The 13,133-nt window shown below is 34.6% G+C and overlaps 1 protein-coding gene across 1 annotated transcript in view; it reads right to left on the bottom strand.

Moving 5' to 3' along the window:
- LOC150092894 (mediator of RNA polymerase II transcription subunit 13-like) overlaps positions 1–13,133 on the bottom strand; it is a 557,023-nt gene that overhangs the window by 257,335 nt on the left and 286,555 nt on the right. Inside the window, exon 10 of the mRNA XM_090414065.1 lies at positions 9,373–9,601. Within this exon, the coding sequence (XP_090270191.1) occupies positions 9,373–9,601 (229 nt within the window). The remainder of the gene's footprint in view (positions 1–9,372; positions 9,602–13,133) is intronic.

Here is a 13,133-nt window from a genome sequence, read left to right as displayed (position 1 = left end):
GGAAATGTGGTAAGCAAAAGCTACTGTTTAACAACATGATGTTTACTCCTGGTCCTGTTGTCCCATTCATAGGAAGCAGCAATACTTAGTGTATCCTATTTGTAACCAAGCAAAATGGCAATGACTTTAAGATCAGCACAGATGTTTCACTCATAAGCATCATAATTAATGTTTCTCAGCATCATTTTTATGTTTCCTTTATAGTAACTAAATGGGATACTGGGATGAATAGATATAAGCCCCCATTGTGAAGAAGAAGAACAGCTTTCAAATTTTGATAAATTAATAAAAAGTCTTCATTCAGATGGTGTATATTCAATGCCCATCTGTATTAGTACAAAAGGTCAGGGTATCACTTTCACTAAAATAAGTGATGTACTCACTTTGACAGTTTCTAAAATATGTGACCTTAGTTCTTTCAGCCAGGAGATTCCATCTTTGCAGCCATGATGCTAACAGTCCTGTGTGATCCTCTGTAAGGTTATTCTCTTACAAGATCCTTCAATTCCTCTTGGGTGATTAAGTGTGGATCATCATTTAACTCAGAAATCATGTTCCATGTAAGATTTTTCCTCTACTTCTGCTACTCTCAATGCCTGCAGCTTTTGGGTGTTTTGGTACTAGCAAATAAGCAGAATGAGGTACTGGTCATGAAGCCAATGTAACATTTGGATACACAATGTGTTTCTTATTATTTGATGAAAGTCCTGCAACTTTTGTAAGACAGAAATAACAGTCAGTAAAATGACTGGTTTGCTCTCTCCAAATCATTTAAACAGCAAATGGCATACAGGGTCTGGTTCCTTTCAGCTAAGCCTGCAGATTAACCACACAACTTGCACATCTCACATATGCAGCCCAGCTTTTATTTTGATCACTACCTTAAAACCAAAATAACATTCATAGACTTCCTTTATTAACTTTGTAAATGGTCTCTGCTTCTTCTTCAGGGTAAACTCCACACACATATAACAAAACAAATTAGGAGAACTGACACACGAGGCATTTTTCTATCACAAAGAGAATACAACACCAGCTATATCTGAGACTTATGCGCCAAATGGACTGTATAGGTTAATGTGGAACGATGTAATGTGTTGCATCATGTTATGTAATACAGTAAACTGTGATTGCAATAATTCACTATGTCAGACAGTGAATTATTATTAAAAATTCTGGCAAGGAAATAAACAATCAGAATTATTTAAAACTTTTAGAAAATATAGCTGATAATACTCTACCAAATAACATAATTTAAGAATTAAATGAAGGATTAAAAGAAATACCGGCCTGGTTGACCTAGTGGTTAGCGTATCTGCTCTCCAGCCAAGAGGCTGTGGGTTCGAATCCCACCTAGGCATGGATGTTTGTGATTGTCTTTCACCTTCATACATTCATTCACACAAGTGAATAAACACTTCCCCAAGCTGGAGTGTGTTACCATGGGGGTAGTAAGACCCAACTCTCCTGCAATGGGAGAGGCCTTCACCCTGTAGTTTGTAGATAACCAGCTGAAGATCATCATCATTAAAAGAAATAAAAAATGAAAATCACCAGAATAAGATAATATCTCAATAGAACTTAAAAAGTATGCGGAGAATAAATCTAACCAAAGATTTTTGTACATTAATAAACAAATATGCAGCATTGAAAAAATACCCAATGAATGGAACCATGCAACTGTGACAACTATAGAGGAATAAGTTTATGAAACAAAGATATATGCCAATGCTGAAATACAGAATCAACCCTATTCTAGAAAAAAATATAAATAAAGAACAAATAGATTATACAAACACCTTTGACAAAAAAGACAGATATAAACTCTGATATACTAAAAAAACAATTTGCCTAAAAATGTATTAAAACAACTCTACAGCCTATAGAAGAAAACAGTAATAATAATAATAATAATAATAATAAAGGCAACAACAGAATTAAAAGATTTCAAGAACAGGAGGGCTTAGACAAGGATGTCACATACCTCCAGTATATTCTGGAATATACATGAATGAAATAATCAAAGAATGGAGGTTAACCAACCAAGAAGGAATAGGGTTGAAAATAATTTTATCATCCCACATAAATCTCACTTGAAAGATATGCTCTTGCAAAGTGGTAGCTCAGTAACTCATCTATTTTATCTGCTTCTATCACTTAGTGATCATCATCATTCATTATGATTAATCTTCCATGGTCATTCTTCCTCTTACTTACCATGTAATGAAAGAACTCTTTGGGATTTCCTTTGGCCTGCTTGGCTAGAATCTTCCCATAATCTGATTTTGCCTTGCTTGCCATGCCAGTCATCTTTCTCCTTATATATACTCCACAGCATTTTCTTCTTCTGCAGTTCATGTTTATATATTATCATATTACTCACCCATCTGACTCCTACCTGATTCACTCTCCTTATTGCTTCCTCCAGGTGACCCTTAACTATCTCCCATGCACTACTGACATCCTTACCCTGAAGAGTTTTTATGGCAAGACATAGATTTATGCTTCCTCTTAAGCTTATCATAATTACCTGCATTGTAGTTCCACATACACCCATTCTTGACAGAATATTTTTCATGTTTTACAATCTCCCATGTCAAGACTGTATGGTCACTTTCGTCAACCAGAGGAAATGTGGCCACCTTGGTTATGGATATTCTTTCTTTTAAGGCACATTAGTCAGCATTCATAGTGAAGAATTTATGGAGACAAAATTTGTGTGTTGGAATAATTATTTTACTTATAATTAAGAAAATAATATTTAACATTTCGACCTCTGTATTGAGGTCATCATCATCATCATCAGGAAAACATACATATGTACAGGGCACAAGCTACATGACACTCAATGTCATGTAGCTGGTGTCTTGTGTTCTGTCCTTGTATCATTAGCTTGTGCCCTGTATATATGTATGTTTTCCTGATGATAACCTCAATACAGAGAATGAAATGTCAAATAACAGTTTCTTAATTATAAGTAATTATTCCAACGTGTGTGTCTCCATAAATTCTTCACTATGAATTGGTTATGGATAACTCTTCTCATACTATGACCTATGTCCAATACTCTCACTCCCCTAGTCCCCCTCCATCACATGATGCCTCAAGTAATTATCTCAGTAGGTGTATAAATTCCATTTCCTCAGAACTCTATCAGAGATGAGATATAAATTAAAGAGCCTAGTCAAGACATTGCCAGTTCTCTTGTACATTCTTGAAGAACCTGAGCTGATATCCTATTTGGTCCAATAGCTGCATTTACATTGAGATTCTGCAATATTTCCACAAGGATATATTGGATGATATATCTTTGCAAAGTGGTCAATCAGCAACCTAACTATTTTATCTGCTTTTGTTACCTTGTCACCATCAGCATAGATTCTTCTCGTAATCTGATTTTGCCTTCCTTACCATGCTGGTCAACTTTCTTGCCTGACCTTTGTACTGTTCATGAGTCTGCTGGTCACCTTCATACTTATATACCCTCCACAGCATTTTCTTCTTCTGCAGCTCATGCTTAATGATATTACTCATCCATTTAATTCCCACCTGATTAACCCTCCTTACCTTAAGTATACAATTTAATACTACATACTCTAGATGCCCCTTAACTCTCTCCCATGGTTTTAATATACTACTAACATCCTTTCTTTGCATGCTTTTATGCCATGGCAGAGATTCAAGCTTCCTCCCAAGCTTGAATTATAAGCTTGTTATAATCACCTGCCTTGTGGTTCCACATATACCTCTTCTTAACAGAATATTCCTCATGTACAATCTCCAAAGTCAAGACCGTGTGGTCACTTTTGATAATGAAGACAAAGAGGCAATGAAGTCACCTTGGTTATGGATAGCTCTTCTGATCCCGTGACCAAAGTATGACAGCTGGTGTGGGTGATGTATTGCTTCCCTCGATGAGTCCTTTACTCCTTGGAGGTCTGATAAAAATAACTTGATTTTCTAGGCAAATGTCATTAATAAAGACTGGTATGTCAAAGCTGCACCCAACAGATTATAGGGTATCTTGTTTTCAGTTCTTTTAATTCAGATCTGACTGATGATGACAGGCACTACACTGGTGAAATATTATAATAAAAATTATTTAATATGACTTAATCTGCAAAATGATTTGTCAAGGACTTATTTTTTCAATGGCAAAATGTCAAATAAGAATCGCATTATGTTACATTTTTCCAGAAAAATTAATATGACATCCATGAGAAATTTAAGGATAAATATGAATGAGATCTATCAGAACCATTATGGTTTTGCTAATTTCTGATTATGAGGGGAGGGTCTGGAAAGTTCTGATAAACATCTAGAACAAAAATGTCTTTTCATATAAAAAATGTTTCATAAATTTTTTTTTCATATAAAATGTTTTTTCAGAAAATATCTTTTCTTTTAGGATATGCAAGAAGACATACAATTAATTAATTTTTGTTCTAGATGTTTATCAGATTCCGGACCACTCTTCAAATATCCACCCACACACGAGGTTTCAAAACCTATAAAAATTACACAGTATGTGGGCAAGGATTAATAGAGAACAAGCGTGCTCTTGTTTCGTGAGGAAGGTTGCTCCAGTGAAAGGAGGTTGAAATGAAAGAAGAGTGGAAGTGAAGGAAACAGATTTCGTGGGATAGGAACTATAAATGGATGTTGAGCAGCTGCTGTTCTTGTTGTTGTGAGATGGAGGAAGGAAGGAATGATATCTGTCATTTCAGTGTAGCAGTACCCATATAAATATCTGCAGAAGAGGCATAAAGGAGAAACAGACCATCTGTAAGGCAGTGCTGGCATAAGCTGTTACAAAAGCAAAGCTGTTTTGAACAGAATCAAGAATTTTTGAGGAGGTGTTTGAAGCATCATCCTTGATGTGAGAGCAGTATTCTACTAAAGTTTGGCAGATTTGGAGTTTATCATGTCTTTGGTAGAACAGGATATAAAACTGGAAGCTGAGGACACAGATCTCATCCAGTGTGATGAGGGAGGTAGATAAGTGTGATCAGTGTTCAAGCCACAAATTGTCACAGATGTTGAAGCATGGATGTTTCAGCACCAGAAGGTTTGTCCCTAATCCCCACGTATAGTTTTCATAAAAACTCTGGGTACAGTTTGTTGTCAATTTGAGAGGTCATTTATATATAAGAAAAAGTGAGCTCACAATGGAACAGCCTTGAGGAAGTCCTACATCAGGAAAAATCTATAAGAAAAAGAACTACCCATCAATACACATATAGCATGTGAACAGAATTGAAAACTGGCTAGCTAGTTATGAAAATCCACTGTTTGGAATCTATACTGGTGGTCATTGATTGACTGGCGAATCTCCAGTTTGTGAAGAAATTAACAGGCAAAGAGGTCTGAATGAGGAGAGAATGAGTTGATACTCTGATCTTTTTTTTTTTCTAAATAGACTGAATATGTGGCTTGGCTTCACACTGTTTTGAATGACCTGGACTTTGCAATTTAAAACAAAAATGATACAGAATAAGTATTAATTCTGAAGGTCAACTTTTAAATAGAAATAAGGGATACCATTAGAACCAAAAGACTTCTTGGCATCTAGGTTATCATCTAGTTGTACACAGGACTACACGAGACATGTGGTATATTGTTACTAATAAGGTTGGAGAAAAAGAATACCAGGCAGTCAGCTTTGTATTTAGATGCTGTTAAAGGCAATGCCATCTGAGTGATGGAGAGGTAAAAGCACAGATGAACAAAGCTTGTGTCTAACAGTGCTCTGCAAGGCAGAACTGCCTTTCGTGAAAGAGGAAATTTTTCTTCCTTTGGTTCGTTCAAAGTCAACTTTAAACTTCTTGATTGTTTTCCCTTGTTGCAGGCTGAAGCAAGAGTTTTTGTTTCAAGTCACTTGCAGTAGACTTTTTATCCAAGTGTGAGCAAACAAAGTTTGCACCTGAAAGTACTGGGTCTTCAGGACTGGGGTAAGGTGGTACAACACCTGGAAACTCGTTGCAAAGGTGGAGCAAGTTCACAACACTCCTATCTCAGTATCTCCCATAATGCAAAACACATCTCCTTGCAGATATGTATAATGTTATGCATTAAGGGGAGGGCAGCTACCCAGACTAGTTTCGACCTTTATTGAGGTCTCTTCAGTAGGAGCCAGGCCCGAGTGGAGATACCAGGCAGAAGCATTAGCAAGGTCAATTGCACACCATTTGGCAACTCCACCTATAGCAGTTGCCAAATGGTGTGCCACCTTTTTATTAAATTGCTCTGGATTTAGAGAAAGATGAAAGTTTATTTTTCACTTGGTTAGACTATAATAAATTTAGTTTAATCCTTTATCCAAGTGTGAGCAAACTTTGTTTGCTCACACTTGGATAAAGTATCTTCAGGACTGGGGTAGGGTGGTACAACGACCTTGCTAATGCTTCTGCCTGGTATCTCCACTCAGGCCTGGCTCCCACTGAAGAGATCTCAATAAAGGTTGAAACTAGTCTGGGTAGAGCCCCCCCCCCTTAATGCATATCTGCAAGGAGATGTGTTTTGCATTATGGGAGAAACTGAGATCAGAGTGTTGTGAGCTTGCTCCACCTTTGCAACGAGTTGCCCAGTGTTGTACCATCTTACCCCAGTCCTGAAGATACTTTCAGGTGCAAACTTTGTTTGCTCATACTTGGATAAAGGATTAAACTAAATTTATTATAGTCTAACCAAGTGAAAAATAAACTTTCAACATCTTTTTTCTTGATTCTCAATACTCTAGGTTTCCTTTCTGCTGTGCTCATGGACTTCACCATTTTGTAAGTTTCTCTTGTTTTGTGCAATTTTTGACAGTTTTCTTGCTCTTGACAGATGTTCTGGATATATGCTTCTTTATCTTTTGAGAGAGCTTCATATACCTCTGTGCTTAATTGCTTTAGTTCATTTTTATATTGAAGGGAATCTTGGGTTTTTACTTTGCATTTTATTTTATTGTGCTTGTCAATCAGTGAGTTTGTTTCTTTGGTTACCCAATCTTTATCTACATTTTTTTGTGTTTGATTGAAGAAATGTTTGGGAGGCTGCTTAATGAATAACACAAGCTATTGCTTTAAATATGTTGTCTGCATTATCATTCTATACTGCTTGTGGGTGGTTGTACTTTGTGAGTTGCATAATTTGTCTAAAATGAATGATGATCGCAGCATTGATTTTAGACAAATTATGGACTCTACAACCATGTTATTAATAACTATTTTAATTTCCTGACGTTTCGACTTTCATATTAAGGTCATCATCTGGAGTATACACATATATACAGTGACAAGCTGAATTACATTTCACAAGTCATATCGTTAAGGCTTAACAAAAATAAAGGTCTAAAAATCTAAAAATAGGACCAATGATAATCCAGGATCTTAAATCTAATATAACAATTATCACATTAAATTAGGACATCACTTTTACTGTAATAAAACTATCTATATGAGAGAATGTTTCTCTGATGTTATCCTAAATAGAATATAGCTTTGATGTAGTTTTTTTTAATTAATTAATTAATTTTTATTTATTTTTATTTATTTTTTTTTAAATTTATTTTCACTAGAGGTCATGCCAGTAGAATAACTGTTGATCAAATCATTGTCTCTTTAGCATACTGTGTAAAATGTAATTCAGCTTGTCTCTGTATATATGTGTTTACTCCAGATGATGACCTTAATATGAAGGTCGAAACATCAGGAAATTAAAATAGTTATTTATAACACAGTTGTAGAATCCATAATTTGTCTAAAATGAAACCTGCTATAGCAAAGTAGCCACTGTTCCTGTGGTTTACAATTTTTCTATAATAAGCAGTGGCAGCTTGTGGCTTGAAATCGTGGCCGGGGGGGGGGGGGGGGGGTGCTGCAACTTTCAAAATATAGATACACACTGTAAGTACAGTGTATACATATTTGGATAAAATATCAAAATTATGGTAAAAATTTTTAAAAAAATTTAAACTTGAAAAAATATTGTTTATTATCGATAAAATTATACAGTTTGGTATAATTTAAAATTATACCAAATTAGTTAAAAATTAGTTAAAAATAAAATAAATTCTTGTTTTGTTTCATGAAAAAATATTGTTTATTATCAATAAAATTATACAGTTGAGTATAATTCAAAATTACTTAAAAATAAAATCCATTCCTTTAATTATAATTAAAGGAATGGATTTACAATTTTTGGACATTACAATTAAAGGATTTAATTGTAATGTCCAAAAATTTAAAGAAGGAGTAAACATGATAAGCACTATGAACACTCAACTACTGGCGCAAACTGCATATAAACAAAAGTGGAACTGCACGATGGACAGTGTCGCATTACGCTAATAGCTCGCATCTCACTATGACGTGCATATGCTTGCGCACATATGCAATATGGCACTGTGGTAAACAGTGCTGCTAGCGTCCTTCAACCTCCTAAGTGCTACAAGATGGATTTTTATTACTTTTTATACAAAATAAGAGAATTGTATAGCAGGATTGTTGATGATAAAATTAAATATTACAAGCAAATATAAATAAATTGATAAATATATTTATATATCGAGAAAATTTGGGGGTGCTGCAGTGCCTATGCACGAGCCGCCCTTGTCTATAATAAGAGTTGGCCATATACATGTGCATGCTCCAAATGATGACCTTAATGTGAAATAATGAGTATTCAATTCATGTTACTTTAAGGTTATCACTCCAGAATAGTAGCAGCCTCCATAATTTGCTTTGCTATGGCCAAGTTATGAAACTGATTAATTAGTTAAATCTTGAGATGTGGTTATAGAACCGATTTTCTCTCAAAAACATAAAACCAGTCTTGAATGCAATTTCAGTGGTGTTAGATTTATTTCAATGTACAATATAAATTAGGTAATTTGTAGATGTCATGCCACTATCACCTTAGATAGAATTCAGCCTGATGAAAGGTTGAAATAATAAAAATTAGAATTTTTTTTAATTTGTGATTTGTTTCATATCATTTGGATGAATTTTTACATCCTTATCATATGTTACTTAACAGAAGTTGCACTACTAAAAAAAAGTGTTTGTGAGATCACCTGGAAAGATCTCTATAGTACATTATAAGCTTACAAATCAAGATCACCATTTAAGAAAGGAGTGCAGAAACACATCACATTACAGTTGGGTAGGTTTATCACAGAAACAAACTATCCCAGTCTGTCTCTGATGTCAATTTTAACTTTGATTCAATTTAAAGGATGCATGTGAACAGAAAATTTCGTGTTGAAATGTTAATTGTCAAAGCACAATTGTCAATGCTACCTGTCCAGAAACTGGCATTCGTTCAAAGTTTACACATAATTTCAACTTTTCCATTAAAAAAATTTTTCAGACATAAATATTTTGTTACCTTTACGAAAACATCAATTCTAGCCCTAAAACCTGCACCAGAAGAAGGACTTTCTTCATCAAATTCATCATTAAATTCATATGGATCCTTAGGCTTCACAGGAAGTGGTTCAGATTCTTGTGATTGATTCTGACCTTCTCTGCAATATGGATACTGTCCAAACAACTCACTGTTATCTCTTATCCTTCCTACAGATCCCAGTCTTTGTCGTTTTCGACTTAATCCATCCCTGAAAGAGCAATTCATCTTGTAAGCATGAGACAAATCTTTAGTTTATTAAATAGATATTTCATAACATAAATATTTAATAAAATATCTATAAATTAAAAATTCCCTACAAACATCACAGATCAACTTTGAGTTCATTTTTTATTGTTGAACTGATAATAATATGAGTAAATGAAAATTATGTTTTAAAGTAGGAGAATACTATTAACTAGTAACTATTATTAGTGCATATTTTATTAATCATATTTTATAACAATGGTGTGATATGAGAGTATTCTGATATTCTCCAATTCCATAAAATGGTGGCATCGTAAATAAATATACTGTTGCATATACCAAGGGCAATTAACATATTGTTCCATGGCAAGTCAGATTCTCATCAAGAAGTAAAATTAGCATCTGATGATCTTCTACAATGAACTTGTTTGCTTTAAGTTCCTTTTGGCTGTTTGAATTCATTAAGGACTTTTTTTTTTTTGATGTGAACCCATGAAAGGTTGTTAACTTATAGTGATTAGTACTACAGATGGGCTAAGAGATTTTTTTAAATATTTATTTTTTTATTTTTTTTTTATTTTTTTTTACATCATGGAACTTTTTTGATCCACTTCAGTTATCCAACATGGAGGGCAATGGTCTCATGCTAAGTGATGAAATTTGTATCCCACCTAAAGATGTGCACAAAGATCCACCTGTGTTGTTGAAAGTTTTTCACTTCGTTATACTATAAATCAAAGATACCAAGATATTATATACTTGGTTTAATCCTTTATCCAAGTGTAAGCAAAGTTTGCACCTGAAGTATTTTCAGAACTGGGGCAACTCATGGTAAAGGTGATATGACTTCACATCACTTGCCTTAGTATCCTATAATGCAAAGCACATCTCCTTGCGGACATGTATAATGCTATGCATTATGGGAAGGGTCAATACCCAGACCGGTTTTGACCTTTATTGAGGTCTCATCAGTGGGAGTCAGATCCAGAGGTGATACCAAGGTTGAAGTAATGCAGAAGTCATATTTTCATACATGAGTTGCCAAAAGGTGTCACACCTTATTATTATAATACTCTGGATTAGAGGCAGTTAGTTGTTGAAAGTTTTTCATTTGGTTATACTATAAATTAAAGATACCAAGAAATTATATGCTTGGTTTAATCCTTTATCCAAGTGTAAGCAAACAAAGTTTGCGCCTTAAGTATTTTCAGGACTGGGCCAACTTGTGGTAAAGGTGGTATGACTTCACATCACTTGCCTTAGTATCCCATAATGCAAAGCACAACTCCTTGCGGACAAGTGATCAAGGTAACTGGAGAACTGCTGGAAACTAGATTACTCAGGTTGAGAAAGTTAAATGATGCAATATATCTGGAAGTTCCACAGAATTTGTACATGTATTCCTTTTAGTTATCTTGGGCATACCTGAAATTACTCACTACCAGCATGAAGTCAATATATGAAGTATATTTGACTGCTTTCTTTCCCATAGAAGAGTGCACAATAGTTGCAAAGTCGACATAATCAAGACATGCAATATGAATCCACTGGTTTTGTAAGCTCAGTAAAATTGCAGTTTGAGTGGTTTCATAAGCATTAATTGGACAAAACCACTGCAGAACAGCAACTCTTAATTATATTTTAATAACTGTTGACCTGAATGGTTGAGTGGTTAGTGTATTTCTGAGCTCTCTGACCAACAGGCTGCAGGTCTGAATCCTGCCATTGGGATGGATATTTGTGATTGTCTTTAGGTGGGAGATGAATTTCATCACATGTTGTGAGACCACCGCCCTACTTATTGGATATGACTGAAGATTGGATAGGCCTGAAGCATCTTGAAAAAGTTCCATGTTTGATCTCAACAGCAGGGTTTCTGAACTATGTAAAAAATAAATAAAAATACAAATATATACATATATAAAATCAACAAAAATATTTAAAAAAATCTTTAGCCCTCCCCATGTTACAAATCTACTATAGGTTTACAAATAAACCTTTTGTGTATGGGAGCCACATAAAAACATTTATCTCTTTATTCCTTCATGCTCATTTAACTTCATGATACATTAATACTTAAATACATTAGTCATTTATCTTTTTTTACTTATACTTATTCCTTTTATGAATACACTTGCACATGCTATTAAAGAAAATAATAATTATTATTATTATATGACACCTCCAGGGAGTCCAAGGACTCATCGAGGGAGGACACCTACTCTACCTCTCTCTGTCTCTGCCACTCAATCCACCAACGCCATCTACTGCCCGCCACCACCACTAGTATCTCCACAGACAATCACAAACATCCATGCCCATGGCGGGATTCGAACCCACAGCCTTTTGGCTGGAGAGCAGATATGCTAACCACTCGGCCAACCAGGCTGGGAGATTGAGAGAGTTTTCCTCCCAATAGTAATCCTATCAGGAGGTAATTTATTTCCTACATGCTCCATTGCATACAATGCATGTAGCTTCCAAGTACTGATTAACATTTATATTTATATTTTGTATAATATTCATATTTACACCTAATCTATATGTATGTATTTACATATAGATTAGATGTAGATATAGATTAGATTACATATAGAATACATACATATAGATTTACATCTAATCTATATGTATGTATTCCGACCTTTACATCCATATTTATATTTTTATATATACATATATTTACACTATATAATTCACACAATATTAGTAATTTATGTTATATTACAATGACTGGAAGTTGATCTTATTGGCAAATTTAATCAATTCTGAGTAATACTTTTGGATAAGTCTCTGTTTTGACCCTAGTCTTTCCCATAATGACATATGGGCACAAAAGCTGGAATAAAAAGAGCTGACAGTCCTTTTCATGTTACCATGGACAGTCAGGGTGACAAATAGCAAAGTGCTGGAGCTCATAAAACCAGCGACATCACTAGAAGCTAAAATCACTAGACTACGATTAACTTACTTTGGCCATGTCATGTTTGCCAACTCATTACAGAAGTCTGTATGTTGGATATGGTCAGTGGAACCAGAAGAAGGGGATGACAAACAACAAGCTGGCTCAACACCATTCAAGACGATGACAACATAAACATCAAACAACTGAAAGCAGTTCTTGACAGGAGAGCATGGAGAACACTTACTTACACAGTCACCAAGAGTCAGACATGACTGAATGGTTAAATCATCATCATGCCATGAATTATGCCACTGTAAAACTTTTATATATAGTTGTGTATTCCTGGTGAAAATCAACTACTCTAGCAGCCATCTCATAATTTAGATTTTTGATGGCATTTTCTACCTGAAACATTGACTGTACTTCCTCTTGCATATTCCTTTTCGCTATTCCATCATTCTTATTTAATAATTTTTCAAAGTAATTACTCCAGACATCTGGGATATCCTTTTCTAATTTTTTATGTCAATTTTATCATCTGTAATTCCTTTTACAGTACTTTTTCCTCCATTTTAAAGCTTTTTCAATAGCCTCCAGAACATTTTATATCTTCTTGATAGTATTATCGATA

The sequence above is a fragment of the Typopeltis vanoorti genome, chromosome 24, assembly GCF_054136105.1.
Source record: "Typopeltis vanoorti isolate ZY-2024b chromosome 24, IOZ_Tvanoo_1.0, whole genome shotgun sequence".
NCBI classification, from domain to species: Eukaryota; Metazoa; Arthropoda; class Arachnida; order Uropygi; family Thelyphonidae; genus Typopeltis; species Typopeltis vanoorti.
The sequence above is the reverse complement of the archived record's forward strand: the minus strand, read 5'-3'. Positions and strand labels throughout refer to the sequence as shown.